The sequence below is a fragment of the Lactuca saligna genome, chromosome 5 (genome assembly GCF_052625555.1).
Source record: "Lactuca saligna cultivar CGN05327 chromosome 5, ASM5262555v1, whole genome shotgun sequence".
NCBI classification, from domain to species: domain Eukaryota; kingdom Viridiplantae; phylum Streptophyta; class Magnoliopsida; order Asterales; family Asteraceae; genus Lactuca; species Lactuca saligna.
This window is the reverse complement of record NC_136421.1, coordinates 266,764,607-266,789,898: the sequence shown is the minus strand read 5'-3', so window position 1 is coordinate 266,789,898 and position 25,292 is coordinate 266,764,607. Positions and strand designations below refer to the sequence as shown.

The following is a 25,292-nucleotide window of genomic DNA, read 5'->3' as shown; positions in this document are numbered from 1 at the left end:
TAGTCGATACATTCCGTACCTTGCTAAAAAACCGATCATTGTTTAACAACGAACATATTGTCTAACCAAATCAAATTCTATGAACTTGATTAAGATAATGTAAATGCTTTGGAGATTGATGGTGTGAGTTTGTAAATTAAGGAAGCTACAAGAGACGTGGTTTTGTAGAATTCACAAGTAAATTAGTAATGGTGTGGTTGGAAATAAATAAAAAATATAAATTTGAAAAGTAAGGATTATTTTTTATTTTTTTTTCTAAACCGATTCAGTCTCGTTTTTTTTTGGGGGAACGGTCCTTTAAAAAAATGTCTTTTTTTCATTGTATCGATTAAAGTAAGGATTTTTTTTTCTAAATTATAATATACAAACTAGTTCTAACCTATTTGGATTAAAATTCCTTGTTTATAAGAAAGAACAAGAAAATGTTAAAGAATACTTCTTCAATCCTATATAAAAAACTGAGAGCAGGTCCTTCAGGTTGAACAGTCTTTGTTATGCAACTAAACGAAAGTGAAATAATGGATTCCCGGGAGACGGAACCGGAACCGGAACCATGGTTGCTCGAAAACGGCGCCGTCAACCGGCTAACCAGAGAGTCCAGAAACGGCTTTGGACATAGTCGGACTGCTCACAACCTGTCCTCCTCCTCCCTTCGTAAAAAGTCCGATTTGTCCCTCATCTCTACACTTTCATCTTCATCTCTCAGGAATTTCCTTGGCAACCTCCAGGAGGTCATTTTGGGAACTAAATTATCGATTCTTTTTCTCGCCGTCCCACTCGCCGTCGCCGCTCATTACTTCCGGTTGTCACAGGTGAGATTCTCATCGATCGAAACCCTAACAAAAATTGTTTCTTATATGTGAAATTATGGATGGATTTCCTCTTTGTAATTTGTAATTGGAATCGGAATTGAAGATGATTTTGTGTATTTAAAAATCAGGCATGGATTTTTTCGTTGAGTTTACTTGGATTGATTCCGCTTGCTGAGCGTGTTAGCTTTCTAACGGAGTAAGATAATATAACTTTTTTTTTTTCTCTATTTTTGTGATTTTTAATATATAAATAAATATTAAACTAATGGATATTCCGTTAACATTTGTAAAATACAGGCAAATATCATTCTATACCGGCGCAACAGGTAAAAAACCCATTATTATATTTAATTTTTTTGTTTATAAAATTAGTTCGTTTACGATGACGTAGATTTTTTTTTTTTAAAATCTATAAATATATTTTAAGAAAGGGTTCATTGCATTTGACTTATACATAAATTAACTTAAAATTTACGATTAACAAAAGGTTGAATGTTGGGTTATCTATAAAAAGTCCTAAATTTTTTTTAAAAATTTCAATAAAGTTATAAAAAAAATTTTGAATAGAAAAATCTCAATATTTTGATGTTTTGTCTAAATTAACGAAAAAAACTTTTTTTATATTTGAACAACAAATAATAGATTATATGTTTTTTTTCAAAATATTGGAACTTTTCTATTAAAAAAAAACTTTTAAAAAAAGTTTGAGACTTTTTTGTAAATAACCCATTGAATGTTTGTTTATGCGTACCATGTGTTTTGTTTTTTCGATTTTTGTAGCAAAAGAGGTGTTTTGCGATGAAATATACAAACCATATTATGGAACTAAAACATGCAAACATTTTACATGTGACGTGTGTAGTTGGTTAGAGTATGATTGATTGATTTATTTTTCAAAATATTGGAACTTTTCTATTAAAAAAAAAACTTTTGAAAAAAATTTGAGACTTTTATGTAAATAACCCATTGAATGTTTGTTTATGTGTACATGTGTTTTCTTTTTTTGGATTTTTGTAGCAAAAGTGGTGTTTTGAAATGAAATATACAAACCATATTATGGAACTAAAACATGCAAACATTTTACATGTGATGTCTGTAGTTGGTTAAAGTATGATTGATTGATTTTTTTTAAAATATTGGAACTTTTCTATTAAAAAAAAACTTTTGAAAAAAGTTTGAGATTTTTCTGTAAATAACCCATTGAATGTTTGTTTATGCGTACCATGTGTTTTCTTTTTTTGGATTTTTGTAGCAAAAGTGGTGTTTTGAAATGAAATATACAAACCATATTATGGAACTAAAACATACAAACATTTTACATGTGACGTGTGTAGTTGGTTAGAGTATGATTGATTAATTTGCACGAGATTATTTATGTCAAAAACTATTTTATTGGCATAATTTAGTAAAATGGTTAAAGCTTTGTTGTATAAAGTATAAACCCGTTTGACTCGTTTTATATTTATCTTAAGGTTTTAGGCTCAATATTATAAATATATTGTATTTTTTCTTTAAAAGGACTTTGAATTTTCTATTTTTTTTTATTTTATTTGAGCAGTTTTTTTTATTTCTGAAAAACTTCTCAAATGTGAGGTTTTTTTTTTTCGGAAAAAAAATTAAAAGGTTAAGGGTTTTTTCAGAATAAAATAAAAATGAAGGTTATTTTAGGAAAATATAATCTTGAAGCTTAATCGAAAGAACCTAATATATAAGGTTTATGATATAAAGATGTGTTATAAGATAAAAAGTAGCTGTTTCAAAAAAAAAAAAAAAAGATCAATCGTAAACAATTAAAAAATATAGTCTTTATGAAATTATAAAATTAATTTTATTTTTGCAATTACAATTTTTATAAGATAAAAAGTTAAATTGCATAAACTATATTCGAAATCAACTTATTTGAATTTTTAGTTTTATTTATTTTACCATTTAGAATAAGATATAATCAAAACAAACTTATTCATAGGTTCAATATTAAATTGTGAATAAAGTAATTTGGTTTTTGGAAATATAGTGTAAACATGTAAAAGTTAGTAGGTGTGAAACTCGTATATTATACATGTTGATTTAAAAAATATTAAACTTAAAGTATAAAAAAAATATTTTTTAATGTACAACTTTAAAATAAAAAAGAAAGAAACGTATTTATTACAATTTAATATCGTATCATATATTAGACTTTTAATTAAAAATTAAAACAAATCAAAAAATTGACAAATAAATAATATTTATTTTAAAATTACCACAAATGACAAGTGTCAAAACTGATGAAAGATTGACAAGTGGTAAAAAAAACCTTCATTTATTAAGGAGGATTTTACATACTCTCTAATAAATGTAGGGTTTTTTTTGTCACATGTCATATTCTCATTCAATTTGCTAAATGTCATTTTTTTGTTATTTTAAATTAATTTTTTTGTCCACATGTCATTTTATGGGTTTTTTTTTTTTTTATTAAATTTCATATAATATTTTAATGTAATAATTACAATAAATATAGTAATAAATAGATATCAATTTCATTAATAGAGTTACCTTTTAATTTCTAAATTCTCAAAATTAAAGCTCATTAGTTTTTTTTATTTAAATTATTTGTTTAAATTTAAAAGATAAAAAACATTTTCATTATAATAAATCATTATTTTTCTTATTTTCTTACAAATTCAAAGTTCTCAAATATTTTTACATTTATATATATATTTTTTAAATTAACCTATGTAATACATGAGTCTCACAACAAGTAAAGTGTTAATATATTACAAGTAGCTTCATCTTTCATCTCAAAATAATATTTTGTTTGTTTCTGAAAACGATTCTCTTCTGACTTTGTTGTTATACACTCAAAATAAATGTGAGATGTTATATATTATTATTCTACTCTTCTGAGTTAGTTGTTATACACTCAAAATAAATATGGCATGTTAGATATTAGTATTCTACTTTATCATAATACATAAAATATTTGTTGAATGTAAAACTTTTAAACTTATATTACTTTATTAGTTGTGAGACTCATCTACTATATGAGTTAATTTAAAATAAAATAAATATAAATGTTTAAATATTTAAGAACTTTGAATTTATAAGAAAATAAGAAAAATAATGAATTATTATAATGTATATGTTTTTATCTTTTAAATTTAAACAAATAATTTATATAAATAAGTAAATAAACTAATGAACTTTAATTTTGAAAATTTTGAAATTAAAAGGTAAGTTCATTAATGATATTGATATATATTTATTACTTTATTTATTGCAACTATTACATTATAATATTATTTAAAAAAATAGAAAAAACTTATAAAATGATATATGGAAAAAAATTAATTCAAAATAACCACAAAATGACATGTGACAAATTAAATGAGAGTGTGACAAGTAGCAAAAAAAAACTTCATTTATTAGAATAGATTTTGATCAATGATAAGAAACTTATGCATACGCATCTACTTTCTATGTTTTTATTCTATATATAGAGGATGTGATGTCTTTTATATCGTATCAAGAACTCCATCAGATTCAAAGTGTATGATTTGATATTATAATGAAAGGCTTGTGATTATGTTTTATAGCCTATAATATGTCTTGTAATAAGTCTCATAAAAATTAATCTTACTCAATCAGATTTCATTCTATCAACAACTATCTTTTTTATTTTTTGAATCAACTACGAGAATTATATATATATATATATATATATATATATATATATATATATATATATATATATATATATATATATATATATATATATATATAAAAGGAAGATCCACCTCTAGCAAGATACTAAAGAGGACAAACAATGTACAAATGACAGGAAAAAAGAAAAAAAGAAAAGGAATTAAAATGCAATATATAGACAATAACTGAATTAATTAAATAATTTTGCAGTGGGAGGGCTATTAAATGCAACATGTGGAAATGCAACGGAACTTATCATATCAATATTTGCATTAATACAACACAAAGTGGATATTGTCAAGTACTCTCTTTTGGGTTCCATCCTATCCAACTTACTTCTCGTTCTTGGATCCTCTCTCCTTTTCGGTGGCATCACAAATCTTTCAAGGGACCAAAAATTTGATAGGGTACACTTCCCTAGCTAATATATATATATATATATATATATATATATATATATATATATATATATATATATATATATATATATATATATATATATATATATATATATACATATATATATATATATATATATATATATATATATATATATATATATATATATATATATATATATATATATATATATATATATATATATAAAGTTTTTGAGATGGGTATTGTTATCATATTTGGACCACCATAAAAGATACGTATAGTGGACATTCAACATGCTAAAATCTATTATAGGTTAGTGGGGTTGAATCCCACCAACAAAAGTAATCTTTTTAGATCTAACTCAAGTGAAAGGGTTATTTAAAGTATAAATCTGTTAAAATATATAATTTGTTAGGATGCTTTTTACTTGATAAAGATATCTTTTTTATTATTATTACATTTTGGTAATTCGAGGAAATCATTTTTTTTATCCTAATGTTTTGACGACACACTTGATAATTAACCACGCCACTTATGTTTGCAAAGTCCAAAGAAAAAGTTTAGGTTCGTTAACAATTTCAATCACTCGTTTGGCGTGACTCTATAACTCTATTATTGTTCAAATCGACTTTTTTTATTATATCATTGTTAATTGATTTTTTTCTATTAGTTGTATTTTGAAAATTATTCCCAATTGTATTTCCATTTTTTTTTCTTATTGGAACATTGTATTTTGAAAAATCTACCCAATTAAAGCGCTGAAAATTGTTTTCTATTTGGATGACATTGCTATGTCCTATGTGTAGACTTTTCCAAATACAATGCTTTAATATTTAAAAAAAAAATACAAGTATGATGCTATAATAATCAAATAAATAAAAGTACATTGCTAATTCAAAACATATTCTATGTGTTGATGAAACAGAAACAATCAGATGTGAATATATCTCTACTACTTCTATCTTTACTTTGCAATGCAATGCCCTTGCTATATAAACATGCTGTTTCACCTGTTGATTTGGTAACTGTGACAAAAGCAACATTAAATTTGTCAAGAGCCACTAGCATTATCATGCTCCTTGCTTACTTTGCTTACCTTTCCTTTCAACTATGGACTCACAACCATATCTTTGAACCACAAGAGGTAAGAATAATTTAACACTTCACAAATCAAAAGTAATTCGTTATTTGTTATTCAATATAACGATGGGTAAAATGGTCATTTACTCATACAGGATGAGGCCAAGGATGACAAGGCGATTGGGCTTTGGAGTGGCATATTTTGGCTAATTGGAATGACGGCCGTTATCGCATTGTTGTCTGAATATTTAGTTGACACTATTGAGGTACATTAATTTTGTGGGTCCCATTGATTTTTTTAAAAAAAAAGTTGTAAATAATTTGGATTATATTTGTTAAATAGGCGGCATCAAATTCATGGGGAATGCCATTGAGCTTCACTAGCATCATTTTGCTACCAATTGTGGGAAATGCAGCTGAGCATGCTGGAGCTGTCATCTTTGCTTTGAAGAACAAGCTGGTAGGGTTCCTTTTTTTTTTTTTTTTTTTTTTTTTTTTTTTTTTTTATCATTGTACTTTGAAACTAAGATTTTATAATAAGATTTTATAAAATTAAATGTTATGAATATAGGATATAACTCTGGGCGTGGCACTAGGTTCCGCAACTCAAATTGCTGTTTTTGTGGTAAGTGTCACGAATTTTTGAAATTGTTTTTGTTTTAGGAAATACAATTTTAATCATAATGTGTACATGTACTTTAGGTCCCACTGAGTGTAATTGTTGCATGGATAATTGGTGTGAACATGGATCTTGATTTTAGTCTTCTTCAAACCGGATCACTTTCTCTAGCAATTTTAGTCACAGCCTTCACGTTGCAGGTATTTCTTTTTAATTTGCTTTTTTAAGCAAGATAATTATTTAGTTTGTATATCAAGCTCAAAGCCTCTTCAACAAATTACACTACAATAATGTTATGAAAAATAAATATTATATGTTCTTTTTTTCAGGATGGGACTTCTCACTACCTTAAAGGGGTGGTTCTGTTGCTGTGCTACATAGTTATCGGGGCAAGTTTTTTCATCACCGATTTCCCTAATGGTAGATTTTACAATGCGTTTTTAACCTTTTTTTCTATTTATTTTTTAAATTTTAGATTAAAGAGTGTAAAAAGTTTATAACTTGTTCCTTTCATGTTTTTATAATAGAGGACATGGATAACAATATGGGTGTGGGACTTGAATCATCAAAACTACAAATCTCTAGAGTATGAAGGAACAAGGATTTGTTGTGAAAATTTTCAAATACAATGGTTAGAAAGTTAGTTTTCATTTTTTTTCTTCAAATTTACTTAGTTAGGCATGTTAACATGTATGTCATCTGATATATCCAGTAACATATAATATTAACGTATGATAAAAAAAAAGTCTGATTCTCTCTCTCTCTCTCCCTATATATATATATATATATATATATATATATATATATATATATATATATATATATATATATATATATATATATATATATATATATATATATATACGGAGAGAGAGAGAGAGAGAGAGAGAGAGAGAGAGAGAGAGAGAGAGAGAGAGAGAGAGAGAGAGAGAGAGAGAGAGAGAGAGAGAGAGAGAGAATCAGACTTTTTTTTTACCATACCTTAATATTATGGGAAAATATCACTGTAACCCAACGAACTTTCAGATTTTGGTTTAAATGGTCCATTGTGATATTTTTTTTTGCATTATAAGGGAACGAATTCATGTTTTCTAGATTTAAAATGTCATTATCAAGAATGTGAAGGGGTCACCCAGTGAACCCCTTCCTTTTAATCATGTACCATTAGACAAATCGGCCACTTCACTTGCCACTTGTCTAAATATTTAAGACGTCACAATGACCCTCTATGGGATCGATGGATTTCTCTATATTGCAACCTCTATGAATCAGATCTAGGTCAAGAAACCCTACCAAAGACGTGAATCGACTCCAATGTTTCGTTAACCTCCCGTGATTGTGATCTCGAGCGTCCTCAACCGAATTTTTTACGAGCATATGATGGATAGTTCTTACAAGCCCTCAATTCAACATTGTAGTGTTCTTCTAAGCAGGGGCGGAGACAGTACAGGGACTACCAGGTGTGCTGCCCCCTCCAACATTTTTCATTTTACTTATATACTATTAGTTATAATTATAAACCCTATTAATTACTTTTATCCAACTAATCCAAAGCCTATCGCCCCCTTAGCCCAATTTCCTTAATATTGTTGTTGGACAATTATAATTTGCATATTCAATAACAAATATATCAATTACAATTTGACCGCAGTTAAAAATCATCGGCAATTGGCAAAGGGACTATATTGCAAATTACATTGGCCTCACTTTCTTTTACAAACTTCAAAGTTCAAGAAAATATAATTTCTAATTATTACTTTACTAGTTAATACATATTTACGTTATTTTTACTTATGATTAACATTTTTTAGCAATATAATTTGTAATTAATGATAATATTATGATTAGTTGATTAGTTTCAAAATTCTTATAATAATAGGGTAAACCATGTGTAAAAAAATAATTATTGAATTTTTTTCAATCGAAAAAGAAAAATAATTCTTGAATTCTTGAAAAAAATCGATGTAGTTCCTATTTATTCTATTTTCTCTTTATCATTCTCCCTTTCAATCATACAAAGTGGATTATGTTATTTGAATAATTTTTTTAATATATATAAGCCCCTTTTATCCTAAAATCCTAACTCCGCCCCTGCTTCTAAGAACCATTGCAGGCAACATTTCACGAAATTTTGATCTTGTTTTTCGGATAGTAAATAAATTTGAAGCCACAGGAAACTCTTTCAAAAAGCGTTTATGATGGTATTCATAGATCATTAACAAGTGTAGGTCAAATTGATGAAGCCAAGAAGATGATGACAGCCATGAAAGATGCAGGATACGAACCCGATAACATAACCTACAGCCAATTAATCTTTGGTCTATGTAAAGCCCGAAGACTAGAAGACGCAGCCAAGGTGCTCGATGAAATGCAAGCAAATGGTTGCAATCCTGACATCAAGACATGGGCGATTCTAATCAAGGGACATTGTTCAGCCAATGAAGTTGACAAAGCTCTGATCATTTTCGCCAAAATGATTGAGAAAGGTTGCGAGGCTGATGCGAACCTTTTGGACGTTTTGGTAAATGGGTTCTTGAGTCAAAACAAGGCTATTGAAGCACACCAGGTGCTTGTTGAAATGATTGAGACAAGACAGGTGGGTGAAACCATGACAGGCGACCTATAAGAATTTGATCAAAAAACTGTTGTTAGAGAGGAAATTAGAGGAGGCCTTAAAGCTCGTAAGGTTGATCAAAAAACTGCTTGTAAGGACTATCCATCATATGTTCGTAAAGCTATACTGCTTCTTTCTTGAACATTCAGGACGTTGGGTTTGATTTAGGCTTAGTTTCATCTGGGTTCATTTTTAATGGTGGGGGTTTGATTTAGGCTTAATTTCATCCTCCATCCATAAACACATGATCTTCATCCCCGGATCTCTCCCAATCTTGATCTGATTTGGGCAGTGGGGAAGGGTCAACTAGTGAGTAGAAGGGAGGGGAGGGCTTTCACCGGCTGGTGGCTGAAGTAGAGATGAAGCAGAGCAACGACAAAAGGAGGCATCGTCGTTCACGATAACCAAAGCAACGATATATAGGGTTCGGTAAACAGGGCGGTCATAGGTTTCAAACCTGTGATGTTTTTTTTTCTGAAGTAATGGTGAGGTTTGATTTGGGTTTAATATTGACGGAAACATGTTCATCTTCATTTTCATACCCAAGATAAAATAAATGCTTTCATTTATCTTAGAAAGAAAACCAGGGTGGAAGGAGGTAATGAGAGGATCTGAAGAAGGAAATAAGGGAAGAAGGTGGTGGGGACCAATATTTGTTGACTAGGACCAACATAGAGGTATATAATTACAAATCAACATATTATTTCCTATGTGACACTCTTTTTGACATCAGTAACCAATTATTACAGGTAACTTGGCCAAACTAGCCGGTAAGGATTGAATTCGTTCCCTTATAATGCAAAAAAATATCACAAGGGACCATTTGAACCAAAACCTGAAAGTTCGTTGGGTTACAATGACATTTACCCTAATATATATATATATATATATATATATATATATATATATATATATATATATATATATATATATATATATATATATATAGCGTACCCGCGCGATGCGACGGTGACGATTTGTTACATTCCGGCGATTAGTTTCAGTACGAATGTTAGTGTCATTTTGGCGGTCGTCAAATTGTTTTCTTTCGATTTGTTTTATTCCAACGATTCGTTCCTTTCGGGAATCAGTTGTTTCTAGACGGGCAGCAAATAATAATTTTCGTCTATTACTCTTTATCTGGCAGCAGCGCCAGATAGTTTTTATGCGTCGATTAGTTATATTTTTGTGTTTGATAGTTCGTTTCAGCATTCTGACAAATTGTTTCTTCGGCGATTAGTTTTCTTTGGGCATGTTGTTGTTTCAGGATAAAAAAACAAAGTATGTTGTTAGTTTGCAATGTGACATCGTGCCAGGGCGGTGAATTGTTTATTTTCAGCAAATAGTTTCTTTCGATGATTATGGTTTTCGGTTTCCCATTAATTCCTTAATCAGTTTTTAGTCAGTTCAGTTCTGGTGGTGGACATAGAAAAAAAGTATGAAGGTTGCACAAATTTTTTAAGGGTGCACTGCTAAAAAAAACTTGTTTTCATCATAAAATTCGTCACTAAAAGAGTTACATCGACATATTTACATTAAATTTACATTTATTACTAATTAATTTGATAAATTTGTGACGGATTTTTGATGAATTTGTAACGGATTTGTGGTAGATTTCGACGAATTTACATTAAATTTTGCACTTACTGGTAAAATTTGAGGGTTGCCCGTGCACCCCGAGCACCATATAAATCCGCCCCTGGGTTGCAGTCCGAAATCATACATCCTAGCTCAGCGGTACCAGGTGGTGTCCTCCTTCCTTGAGCTTGAGGGTTCAAGTTGCGTCCAGGACATAGGTAGTATTAGAAGTAGTTTGGTAGAAGTAGGTTATATTTGACGTTAAAAAGCAGGTAACGTATTGTTAAATAACAATTAGTATTAAAATGTATTCATAAACAATATTGTTGTATTGATTAAAAATTTTAAATATGTATTTTTTTATAATAAATATAAATATATATTTAAATATGTATAATTAAGAAGTATATGAAAATAAGTTATTGTTTTGTTGTTCGTTAAGAGTTAGGGTGTATTCGGCACGCAGTGTTTAGGAGCTTCTAGCTTCTAGCTTTTAAGAAAACGCTAATAAAAAAAAAAGTTTCGTTCGACAACATGAGCGTTTAGCTTTTAACTTAAACAAAACGTTCTAAAATCAAAAGTTATATGGAGTAACTTTCAACAAAACGCTCTAAAATTAAACGATATCTACTACCAGCTAGTTTTATCGAACACATCATTAATTATTTATGCGGTTAACTTCTATAAATGACTAAGCATAAAAATAAAAAACTACTTTATTTTGAACGTTGATATTATAGTTTTCAAAACTAATATCTAAGTAAAAGTTTCAAATTATTATATTTAATTATGTTCGCCAATTTTTTGTGAAAACTAAAAATGAAATTAAATGCATAATTCTTGGATTCTTCCAAACACATGGCACACGTTTTCCTTTTTATGTTTAGGTGCAAATTATATATATATATATATATATATATATATATATATATATATATATATATATATATATATATATATATATATATATAGGTTCAGGTTCATTTGAGACCATTCTAATTTTGTGAGACCGTTAGACCAAATCTAAAAATAATTTTAAAATGCAAAATAAATGGAAAAATCGAAAAATTCTTTTTTTAAATATTATTTTCGAAACTTGAATTAACTAAAAAAAAATAAAAATAAAATAAAATAAAAATAAAAATAAATAAAAAAATCCCGTTTTTGTTTTTTAAAATATGTGAAATATTCTAAATAGAATATTACACTGACATATTCTAAAAAATAATTTTAAAATGCAAAATAAATGGAAAAATCTAAAAATTCTTTTTTTAAATATTATTTTCGGAACTTGAATTAACTAAAAATAAATAAATAAAATTCTATTTTTTTTGAAAAATACGTGAAATATTCTAAATAGAAAATTACACTGTATATATTCTAAAAATAATTTTAAAATGCAAAATAAATGGAAAAATCAAAAAGTTCTTTTTTTAAATATTATTTTCGGAACTTGAATTAACTAAAAAAATTTAAAATAAATAAATAAAATAAAAAAATGCGTCTCACGGTCTCACAAAATTAGGCCGTCTCACATGAACCTAACCCTCTATATATATATATATATATATATATATATATATATATATATATATATATATATATATATATATATATATATATATATATATATATATATATATATATATATATATATATATATATATAAACCTTGTTTTCAGCTCTTTACAAAAATTAATTTGCAAACATGATAATTAATAAAAAAAAAAAAGTTAAGATATGTTTATGTAGCACACCCTTTATTTCTCTTTCTGGAAATCCATACCCTACAAATCGAGACAAAACCCCATTCCCACTCCTTCTTGACATCTCCTTCCAAAACTATCATATATTCATATCTAATTTTTTTTTGACTTCCGAACCTCACTGCTTCACCGCATCAGTACCCAGTAGAAATACAAAAACCACAAATCAAATTATTTAAAATCATCAAAACTAACATGGCACAAAAAACTAATAAATGCAATTTTTCTAAACAAAATAACTTTCTAGAAATTCTGATATACAAACATCTAACCACAAATATACATATGTGCAACAACCTTTTATACATCTAGTTTATGATTCATGTTCTCAATTTGAAGTTCCAAACAAAATATAGCTTGCTCTAACTGGTTGGCTTTATATTTTCCTACGTTCATTCATTAAAATTTTAATAATATAGTATATGATTTCAGAAACATAAACATAATCCTAACCTTACATGGACACACATATCTAATAAACACATAACAGATTTAAAAAATACACACATCAAATATATATATATAAGCAAATAAACACAATCTGAAATCAGAGTAAATACACTGAGATACAGCAACATTAAAGCAACATAATAATCATAATATAAAAACAAAAACCAAGGGCAGGTCGATGCACATTGAGACCAAAATCACAACCATAATTTATAGGAAATAGAAGTGTTTTTACCGAAGAACGTAGATTAGGTTTTCATAGCCTCGCAAAGCAAGAAGAAAGCCAAGTATTTGAGATCTATTTAGAACTAAAACCTGCACATGGAAAGAGAGTTGCATGTTTGTTTAAATCTAGGTGTATGTATGTGAATTTAAACGTAAACTAGAAGGAAAGAAAGAGGGAGAGACATTGAGGTTGTACGATGGTGTGTTTGGTGGATGATGGCGGCAATGAGTGGCTTTTGGCAACGTTAATGTAGAGCATCAACGGTGAGGTTGAGGGACAACGAAAAATGGTGGATTTAAGATAGATTCAAAGAGGTAGACGGTTAGGCATGTCAGAATTAGAATTTTATGGGGGTGAAGGTAGGATGATGAAGACGGGGGTGGCTTATTAGTGGGATTTTTGTGGTGGTTGAAAGTTGTAGATGATAAATGAGATGACTAAAGGTGGCGACGATGGACAGTTTTTTGGTGGTGCATGGTTGCAACGGTATCGGTGATAATTGTCGGTGGTGGCATCTGGTGCTCGTGGTTGTAGTTAGGGTTTCTAAGAAAATGTGGTATCAACAAGAAATGGATTCAAAATGAGAAGGTACATTAGAGTATATATCAAAAATTACGCGTGTTTCTACATTAAAGCATTAAAAATTGTACTTTAGGATTTAATGATAGTACATGTGTTTTGATTGGTTTAATCTTATTCACTTGGATCACCATTCACTGAATCTATACCATTCAAACTTATTTCAAGGGATGTGATTTTTACCTCCTTGTTTTTAAGAGTTGGTCTTAAAAATTGATGGACCTTACATTATTTATGCATTATAATGTAGTATGTATGTATATATATATATATATATATATATATATATATATATATATATATATATATATAGAGAGAGAGAGAGAGAGAGAGAGATGTAGGTTCATGTTCAAAAACCTACAAAAGAGTACTTTTGTAATCTTATCCTTAATTATTAATGGTAAATTATCAAATTAATTATATCCCCTAAAATAGGAAATCGGTTTTAATCTCGCCTCATGCCTCTTCATTAACCTTACACACCCACAATCTCGCCTCAAGTATCTTCATTAACCCTACAAATAAGAAGACCAAGAGAGCAGAAGCTCGTTGGATTTCTCCTCTTCTTCCTCTAAACATTGCCGACCTTATAATTGCTTTTCCTACTCATTTTATTTCATTCCATCCACATGCATGATCCCTAGATCAATGAATCTATTTATATGTCAATAGAGAAACACAACAATTTCTAGTGTTTCAACTGTACGTTTGAATCGATTCAATCTACCATGGCCAAAAGTTTGAGCTTGATTCATTTTCCAAGAATAAAGCCAAAGTCAAGGATAGGGTCAACGTTGATCACCAGGGGTTTAATCAGAGTTATGGGTGGTTTCGTCTACACCAAGATATGATGGTATCTTCTCTGAAGATGGTGATTTTACAATCAAGGGTTTTCTTTTATCTTATGAAATCAACCTGAATCGATGATTTTACATATGTGGGTTTTGTCCAACCACATGTACATCTTGCTATATATTGGTGGTAAAGTGACTTGGGAATGTATGTTTGAAGTGCATTCCTCACATCTTCACTATGCTTCTTGTTTATAAATTTCTTCCTTTTTTTTTATCTGATGATACAATAGTGCGTCTTATTGCTCTTGTAGTCATTTCTTAATACGTATAATTAAACATGAAATTGGTTTTATCTATTAAGTCTAATGGTTTGATTTATTTTTATAACACATTATAATTAAGTTTACATTTGTAATATCCTAATGTTAAGGTACTTCTAATCTTGGGCTTTATGATTTTAGTACATTGTATTTTGGTCCATAAGTTGAGAAATGGTGAAAAGGGGCCCAATGTGGCTTTTGGTGGGTTTTGGGCCGGATGAGTACGCCATGCGTACGTGGGTGTACACTGGGCGTACGAGGGTTGATGGGTTTTGAGCATTCTAACACTTCCTAAGTGTACATGCAACCCTAATAACCTTGGATCTATGTTTGTCTAATTGTCATGCAAAGTTGAATTCCAAGGTTATATTCCTATCTAGCATACATGGGGAACAATTTTAACATAAAGTATAGATAGAATAACTTACCTTGTTGTTGTTTGTGTTCCTTGAAACCTTGTGAGCCTAGCACCCCAAGTGTGATGCCTCAAATGCTTCACACAACACCAAATGCTCTTGGAAGAACTTATGAGAGAATACTCACTTCTCAAAATCGGCCAAGCCCTCTTGATTCTTAGTGTAGCCGATTTTGGGTGGAGAACATGTTACTTATATAGTGTTGACACATCTAGGGTTAAACCCTAATGTGTCATGACTCTTCATTTCCATGACCCATGGGTTTGTAACTCCCATGGAGCATCCATGGAGCATCCTATGGGTGGAACCCAACTTGATAGTCCATGGAGCCTTTTAGCCCACTATACAAGATATGGATGATTTACATAATCAACCCATATATTTAATTAGTTATCTTTTGATCACTTAATTAATTCTAAATTAATTCTTGATCAAACTAATCAAATAATATTATTAATATATTAGAACTTATAATATATTAATAATCTCCAAGTGTTATTTCTCTCATTTAGTCTATCCAATTGCATGGTGCCATGCAACCCAAATGGACCATGCCGGGTCGGGTCAAGTACATACCAGAAATAGTTATGGACTTAGACACCTTATCCGACAGTCTCCCACTTGGATAAGTCTAATAACTATTACTGCAAGTATGACTTCAGGAACCGATCGGCAATCGTAGCTCTTTTCAAGGTTTCTCGAAACTGAGAAGATGATGGTACGCCATTTAAGATAAGTGATCATATAATCCTCTGTTCTAGATATCAGTCGGACAAATACATGGAACAATGTCTTACTTATTGTCCAACATTTGTTTCCCGATTTCCGATTTGTTTGACAAAGAACTTCATTGAACACATCAATTTAGTTCTGACCGGGCCCGGTACATAGGTCAAAACAAAATCATCGAGGGGCCCAGATATCAACTTCTAATCCAAGAAGGAACAGATAAACTTCGACTCATATGTTTGTTCTACTACTCATTGAATTACACATAAGAGCGCGATTTTATAACATCGAGTTACCAATGTGTTTTTCGTACAATCAATGCATAACCAACTTGTAAGTAACAAATCATATCTCTAGGTTTAAAGATTTATATGATATTACCGTCTCACGATCACTCGAGATAGAATTCCATGAAGTGATTCCAGTGAGCGTGGGTTGAGTCCAATGCTCAGAACTTATGAGCACTCATGATTGTTGTAGCCTTGTCCCAGACCTCTACAACCAAACATGACAGTCTTGATTCATACCTACTTCCGACATATGACCGACTGTGGAGGTTTGAATAATATGTTATACCAAACAAAATTATTCTGGAAGTCAAAACATGCAAAAGAAATATAGTAAACGATCGACAAGAGATAGCAACACTTTACTCATAAATAAAACACTTTTATTCATCATCAAATGTCAATTACACTTTACAAATTTCGAGATTATCTAACTACTAAATCTAATATCATCCTTCAGCCCTATGCTCCGAGCATGATGGAGATGCTTAATCCGAGTCAGTCCCTTCGTGAGGGGATCTGCCGGATTCTCATCTGATGATACCCTCTTTGCCACGAGGAGTCCTTCTTCGATCCGATGTCTGATGAAATGGTATTTTCTGTCGATGTGTCTGGATCTCCCGTGATCCCTTGATTCCTTGGCTAAGGCAACAACACTTTCACTATCACAGAAAATTTCCATTGGCTCTTTAATAGCTGGTACAACTCCAAGGTCTCCAATGAAGTTCCTCAGCCATAACGCCTCCTTTGCCGCTTTACTAGCTGCAATATACTCTGATTCACAAGTAGAAACTACCACTGTCTCTTGCTTGGAACTCTTCCAAGAAATTGCTCCTCCATTTAGGGTAAAGACCCATCCCGACTGAGAGCGGAAGTTATCCCTATCAGTCTGGAAGCTAGCATCACTATACCCTACAACTCTCAAGTCATCACTCCCACCGAGGGTAAGGACCCAGTCCTTAGTCCTTCGTAGGTACTTGAGAATATTCTTTACCGCAGTCCAGTGTGCCTTGCCAGGGTTCCGCTGAAACCTGCTAACCATGCTTAAGGAAAAGGCTACATCAGGTCGAGTACACGTCATAGCATACATGATCGAACCTACAGCCGAAGCATAAGGTACTCGACTCATTTCTGCTATCTCAGCCTCAGTGCTAGGGCTTTGTGTCTTACTCAACTTGGCGCTACTCTGGATGGGCAACTCTCCTTTCTTGGAGTCTTGCATTCTGAATCTCTTCAGAACCTTCTCCAAGTAGGTACTTTGACTAAGTCCAATTAGTCTTTTACTTCGATCTCTCAAGATCCTTATCCCCAAAATATAGGCAGCTTCACCAAGGTCCTTCATAGCGAAACACTTTCCAAGCCAGGACTTTACTTCCTGCAGGGTTGGAATGTCATTTCCTATGAGTAGTATGTCATCCACATACAATACCAAAAAGCTAACTATACTCCCACTATCTTTGACATATACACAAGATTCATCTTCACTCCTAGAAAAGCCAAATTCCTTGACCTTTTCATCAAAGCAAAGATTCCATCTGCGAGGTGCTTGCTTTAATCCATAAATGGATTTCTCAAGCTTACACACTTTATTAGGGTACTTGTTGCTGACAAAACCCTCTGGCTGACTCATGTAAACATCTTCAGCCAACTTCCCATTAAGGAAAGCGGTTTTGACATCCATTTGCCAAATTTCATAGTCATGAAATGCGGCTATGGCTAACAGAACCCGAATAGACTTAATCTTGGCTACCGGAGAAAAGGTCTCATCATAATCCACTCCAGGAATTTGAGAGAAGCCCTTTGCAACCAGTCTAGCCTTATAAGTGTGTACTTTACCATCCATGTCGGTCTTCTTCTTGAAGACCCATTTGCACCCTACAGTCTTTCGACCTGGTACATTCTCAACCAAGTTCCAAACTTGATTGTCATACATGGATTGTATCTCGCTATCCATAGCCTCTTTCCATTTAGCAGACTCGGGGCCTGCCATGGCTTCCTCGTAGCTGTTAGGGTCATCTTGACTTACTAGTGTCTCATCACTAATAAGTGTCTCACCTTCTGCAGTAATATTGAATCCATAGTAATACTCAGGTGCACTCCTAACTCTCGTGGAACGCCTCAGAGGTACAGATTCATCAATTGGCTCAACAGGAGTTTCCTCCTCAAGTTGAGGGCTAGAGTTTGAAGTTCCTTCACCACTTGACTCTTGAATTTCTTCAAGATCAACTTGCCTCCCACTGTCTCCTTGGCTTATAAACTCTCTTTCTCGAAAGACTCCTCTTCTTGCTACAAAGACCACATTGTCACTAGGTCTGTAGAAGAGGTAACCAAAGGATTGCTGTGGGTAGCCGATGAAAATACACCTCTCGCTTCGGGGTTCGAGCTTATCGTGAGTCTCGCGTCTCACGAAAGCCTCGCATCCCTAAATCTTGATGTGGTCTAGTTTTGGTACTTTACCAGTCCACATCTCGTGAGGAGTTTTGGCAACTTTCTTTGTAGGGACTAGATTAAGGATATGGGCGGCAGTCTCTAAGGCATACCCCCAGAATGAGATTGGTAGCGAAGCTCGACTCATCATGGAACGAACCATGTCCAACAAGGTTCGATTACGCCTCTCAGCCACACCATTCAACTGCGGTGTCCTGGGAGGTGTTAATTGTGAGACAATACCACATTCCTTTAGATAGTCGAGGAACTCTGAACTAAGATACTCACCACCTCGATCGGATCGAAGCATCTTAATGTTCCTGCCCAATTGATTCTCGACTTCCTGTTTAAATTCCTTAAACTTCTCGAAAGTCTCTGAATTATGCTTGATTAAGTAGACATATCCATATCTACTGTAATCATCAGTAAAAGTCAAATAATAACGATTAGCATCTCTTGTGGCATGTTTGAATGGTCCACACACATCCGTGTGTATAAGGTCCAACAAACCTTCACCCCTTTCACACGAGCCTGTGAAGGGTGACTTTGTCATTTTTCCAAGTAAGCATGATTCGCAACTATCATTTGACTTTAGGTCAAACGACTCCAAGACTCCATCCTTTTGGAGTTGGCCTATGCGTTTCTTGCTTATATGTCCAAGACGACAATGCCATAATGATGCTTTATCCAAGTTATTATTATTAGTAGAATCAATACACAAAACATTATTTCCTAAGTTATCTACAACAGATACAGTTTCATACACACCATCACAAGGTAATGCTTTAAAATAAAGTACATTATTAAAGAAAGCATTAATCGAACCAACTTCATTATCAAACGAAAAGGTGAAACCTTGTTTGTACAATGCATGAAAGGAAATAATATTTCTTGCCATTTCTGGCGAATAACAACATTTATTCAAATCTAAATTTAACCCACTACTTAGCGATAAAGTATAAACTCCAATCTTGGTGACAGGTGTAACTTTCCTATTCCCCATGATTAAGTTTATTCTTCCTTGCTCCACATTCTCACTTCTTCCTAGTCCCTGCAAGTCACAACAAATATGAATACCGCAACCGGTATCAAGGACCCAAGATTTCGAATGGGGTGAGTTATTAGAAATGATAGTGTAAATACCTGCATGGTTGGGTTTGACTTTCCCATCCTTCACATCTTGCTGGTACTTTGGGCAGTTTCGCTTCCAATGAGCTTTTTCATGGCAATAGAAGCATTCAGCCTCTTTTGGGTCAGAAGAAGGAGTAATGAAACCTTTCTTGGTTCCACTTGAAGAAGAGCCATTAAGGGTCCGAGCCTTGGTACCCTTTGAAGATCTCTTTCTCTTCCTCCCTCGACTTTGCCCGATTACCAAGACCGGAGTTGAGTCTGGAGTAGGAGTGATAGCAACCGACTTCCCCTTAAGACCTGTTTCTGCGGTCTTGAGAAGTCCCTGAAGTTTGCTGAGGGTGACCTCTTCCTTGTTCATGTGATATGTCATGCGGAATTGATCATAACACGATGGTAAGGAGTGCAAAATGATATCTATTGGAAGCTCCTCAGGGAAGTTCACATTAAGCTTCAGCAAACGATCCACATACCTTTGCATTTTCTGCATGTGGCTCGTGAGGGACTCTCCGTCCTTCATCATGGTTGTTATCATGGAGCAGATGACTTCGTACCTCTCTTGTCGTGCACTTTGATGGTATCTTTCCATCAAATCTTGGTGCATTTCATAAGGGTAGAAATCTTCATAAGACTTTTGGAGTTCAGCTGTCATGGTGGCCAACATGATGCAAGCCACCTTGGTTGCATCTCTTTCATGAGTATGAAAGTTAGCGATCTCCTGGGGAGTTGCAGTGGACTCGTCAATTTCCTTAAGCTCCTTGTCAAGGACATATTCTTTGTCCTCGTAGCGAGTAATCATCCTGATGTTTCTGATCCATTTATTGAAGTTGGATCCATCAAAGGTGACTTTCCCACACAGACTCATAAGAGTAAAGGAGCCATTAGGATTCAAGCCAGAAGCATTATTTGAAGACATCTGAAAAAGAAGAGCAAGTTTAGTTTAGATTTAAGAGAGTCCTTAATAAAACACCCAAATGTAATATTAAGGCTAGGATCCAATCACAATATAATATAACTTAGAAGAGGTATGCCGTAATCTAAGCTATACCATATTTGAAAGGTAGGTGAATGACGATTCACCAATTTCCACCACGAAAACCGAAATATTAGATATTTATTTTTTATTGGTTTTAGAAATTCCTAGATTCTTTGAGATCCAATGAACTTTTCAAAGGCATGTTTCAATCTCGGGAGTGCCCTCCAGGTTTTGTGACTGGGATGCCGAGGATCACAAAACGAGGTGTGAAGTAACCATGCAAATCACTTGGTACCCTTAAAGTTTATCACTCAATCGATATGCCGGTAAACCACACACGCTCCACCGATACTATAATAAACCTTAAGTCACCCTTTACCTACCTTGTTAAGTCCAAGTTAGTGTGCCGGTTAACCACACACGCTCCACCAACGACTTAGACAAAGTGTAAAGTGTAATTTCATGGATTAGCACCTTATTCACATTTTTCCTAAAGTAACTAAGATTGGGAATTTAATAAACATTTAGTTACTTTATTATATTCATCATACTTTGAATGAGAATTTATAAGTCCTTGTCTTACCCGTTCGGCTAACGACCCTCCACCAGTCAAGCAAGCGGTGGGTGAGAATATTCACCCATTAAGTCACCATTTTATAGGCAACAACCTTATACCCACCTTATAGACCGGCTTCGTGAATGAGGCGTACTAGCGGTAAGACGACTTTATTCTTATACATATATATATATATATATATATATATATATATATATATATATATATATATATATATAATTATTAAATTATCATAATATAAGTATAAGGGTTGAATTTTAACTTTTAAAATTCTAGGGGTTGGAACTTAAAGTTTTAACTTAACTTTACTTGTTCCAAAACTTGAGGGCAAGTTTTGTAACTTTCAAAACTTTTCATTTCTTGTAACTTATGAGTTTAATAGAGTAATAAAATGAAGACTCTTCATTTTTCTAACTCTTGTGTTTTCTTAATGGTTTTAACTCAAGTGACTCTTGGTTTTCCATAACTTAAGGATAAGTTATGGACTCCATTAAAACACATTATGATCAAGAATTAAACTACCAAATAGGTTACAAATAATTCATATGATCATCTAAAACATCATAAGAACAAGAACATGAATATGAACACAATCAAAAATTACATAAAACTTTGTAATTTTGATAACTAGTTGTTGTAAATGAATTAGCAAAGCAATTACACCACCAAAAACAAGTTTTTCAATTACCAAAACAGTTTAGGGTAATGTTTCTAATTCATTTTCAGCAACTGAATCGAAAATCTGCACTCAGTCGACCCTACTCGCCGAGTGCATAAACTAACTCGCCGAGTTGGTTGAGGATACTCATGGACTCGACGAGTCCCCCCTATGGACTCGACGAGTCCATTCGCAGACAGCAAGATTTCCAATTCTATTTTCAACTTTTAAGCACAAATAAGAGCAAACAAGCCTAGGCTCTGATACCACTGATGGGTTTTGAGCATTCTAACACTTCCTAAGTGTACATGCAACCCTAATAACCTTGGATCTATGTTTGTCTAATTGTCATGCAAAGTTGAATTCCAAGGTTATATTCCTATCTAGCATACATGGGGAACAATTTTAACATAAAGTATAGATAGAATAACTTACCTTGTTGTTGTTTGTGTTCCTTGAAACCTTATGAGCCTAGCACCCCAAGTGTGATGCCTCAAATGCTTCACACAACACCAAATGCTCTTGGAAGAACTTATGAGAGAATACTCACTTCTCAAAATCGGCCAAGCCCTCTTGATTCTTAGGGTAGCCGATTTTGGGTGGAGAACATGTTACTTATATAGTGTTGACACATCTAGGGTTAAACCCTAATGTGTCATGACTCTTCATTTCCATGACCCATGGGTTTGTAACTCCCATGGAGCATCCATGGAGCATCCTATGGGTGGAACCCAACTTGATAGTCCATGGAGCCTTTTAGCCCACTATACAAGATATGGATGATTTACATAATCAACCCATATATTTAATTAGTTATCTTTTGATCACTTAATTAATTCTAAATTAATTCTTGATCAAACTAATCAAATAATATTATTAATATATTAGAACTTATAATATATTAATAATCTCCAAGTGTTATTTCTCTCATTTAGTCTATCCAATTGCATGGTGCCATGCAACCCAAATGGACCATGCCGGGTCGGGTCAAGTACATACCAGAAATAGTTATGGACTTAGACACCTTATCCAACAAGGGTACCATGTAAAAACCTAATTTTGGGGACCTGGATCATATTTAAGTATCTTTATGTACATAAACCCTATTATTATCCAGCCTTTTTCAGAGCTTTCGGACCTCAAGCAACCCTAGAGAAAAAAAGCCAATTTGTGAGCCTTGAAGAGAGTTTGTGGGGTTTTGAAGAAAGAAGAAGTTGGTGTGAAGATCTTGGAGTGGAGTGCATTGTAGATCTGAGATTTCTAGCTTGTTTACAACCTCAAAAAGGTATAAAGCTTGCATCGTTTCCACTCCATCTTGTAGATCTAGATTTTTGGTCTTTAAAGTCTCTTTTTGGTCACAAAATGACGATTCTTGAACAAAGCATGTTCTTGACCCATTAAGTCGTCCTGTCAGAACTTTGGAAGGGCCCTGAGTCATAAAAATGGGTTCTAAATGGTTAGCTTTGCTCCATGCATCATGTGGAAGGTCTTAATGGATTAAGACCTTGAGTTAAGGACTTATTGGACATGCTAAGTCATAAATTCGGAGACTTCATGACTCCTAGGATTATTTTAGCTATGGATTTGCTATTTGGATGTAAAAGCTTTATCCATTAAGCTCTTAACAGAAGTTTTGGGGTTCTGGTAGTACGCCTTGCGTATGAGGTTAACCACCCCGACGGTGGTCAACATGCGAGGACTCGAGTACACCTAGCGTACCTTCGGTGTACGCACCGCATACTCACTTTGAGTTGACTCGGCTGGGTTAACTCAGTTAACTTAGTTGGTTGACCAGTTTGACCTTAAGTTTGACCAAGTTTGACCTGAAAGGTATTTTGGGATTTTGATTGAGATTGGTCATTTGGTTGGAATAAGAGGCGGTTGGAGCTGAGATTTGGAGTCGAGACCTCATCAACTTTTTTCCAGTTAGCAAGGTGAGTCTTCTTCAATGTACTTACCGGTCGAAGGCACCAAGGCCGACCCATTGGTTTGATATTCACTGATAGGCTGAGTATGGATAAGATATGCATGATTATGCTAGTTATTGATATGCTAGTCTGGTAGATCTGTAGGACTACGTGTGATTCTATTTGCATGATTATCTATATATGTTTATTATCTGGTATATGTCGACATATTGTGTTGGGTTGAGGTTGTACTGCTCCGTGCGGTAGCCAACAAACCTTGGAGCATTCCATATATAAGTTGAAGGGTGGGTGGGGCATGCCAGACTCATACTGAGGGCTCATGGGCATTCCATATACGAGTTGAGGATCGGTCAGTATGGAAGACTCATATTGAGGGCTTGATGGTATTTCATTCTGAGGACTCATCTGGTCAGGGAGCAAGCCAGACATAAGTTGTGGTCTCCAAGGGCAAGCCAAACTTATGATGTGGCCTTAGGGGTAATACAGTCTTTTAGTTGTGGACCCATTGCATGTTGTTATTATATATGTTATTTGGTTATGTGTTGGCACCTTGGGGGAACTCACTAAGCATGAGCTTACAGTTTTGGGTTATGTTTCAGGTACTTCGGATGACAGCGGGAAGACGAAGGCGTGACCGTACTCATCCTCTGTTTATGATCTATGATTTTGGGAAACTTTAATGTCGGAAATGTTTTGAAAACTATTTTGTAAACACTTTATGGATTTGGGTTGTATTTTAAATGTTTAAATTTATCATGATTTTTATGGATGTTACAGGTTGGTATCAAAGCCTTGGTTTGAGTGAATTGGAGGAACACTCATGAATCCAGTGTCTAGCTAAGGAAAAAGATTTTTTTTAAGAGAAAATAAAAATTTTCAAATTTTTTTCAAATAATCAAATAGGACGTGATGTGTACGATCAACCAGAGCCAGTAAGTAGACCCCAAATTACCACACTGTTATTTGATCTTGTGATATGTTAGAACAACATGCTAGTGATAGGCTAGGGATCTTCAGGATTTGCATGAAGAATTGTCTGATTATATGATGCCTCATAGTCTAGGGATTTCCTTATATGAAATTGACACCATTAATATAGTGTTATGTATGATTAGCATACACGAGTGATGCAGGGTTGGTGGACGTTTCATGGATGTGTTGTGTGGGGTCAGTCGGCTAGTTCCGTAATGTTTAGCCTTCCTCTAGGAAGTGAGGATTGAGTGTATGTGTATGCTAGTGTGTATTTTTAGGGTTGTTGTGATG

The 25,292-nt window shown here is 33.0% G+C and overlaps 1 protein-coding gene across 2 annotated transcripts; it reads left to right on the top strand.

Moving 5' to 3' along the window:
• Positions 1–381: 381 nt before the first annotated feature.
• Positions 382–24,710, top strand: LOC145047723 (vacuolar cation/proton exchanger 3-like). 2 transcript variants are annotated; one of them, XM_078996062.1, is made up of 12 exons: positions 382–812; positions 941–1,008; positions 1,110–1,138; positions 4,707–4,903; positions 5,803–6,021; positions 6,113–6,223; positions 6,301–6,417; positions 6,529–6,582; positions 6,660–6,776; positions 6,906–6,996; positions 7,104–7,207; positions 24,629–24,710. In XM_078996062.1, the coding sequence occupies exons 1-11, from the start codon at positions 495–497 to the stop codon at positions 7,166–7,168; spliced, it is 1,386 nt and encodes a 461-aa protein (XP_078852188.1). In that variant the 5' UTR covers positions 382–494; the 3' UTR covers positions 7,169–7,207; positions 24,629–24,710. The 2 variants fall into 2 exon arrangements, with proteins under 2 accessions (XP_078852188.1, XP_078852187.1); XM_078996061.1 differs by lacking the exon at positions 24,629–24,710 and having other exon boundaries at positions 383–812; positions 7,104–7,226.
• Positions 24,711–25,292: the final 582 nt, after the last annotated feature.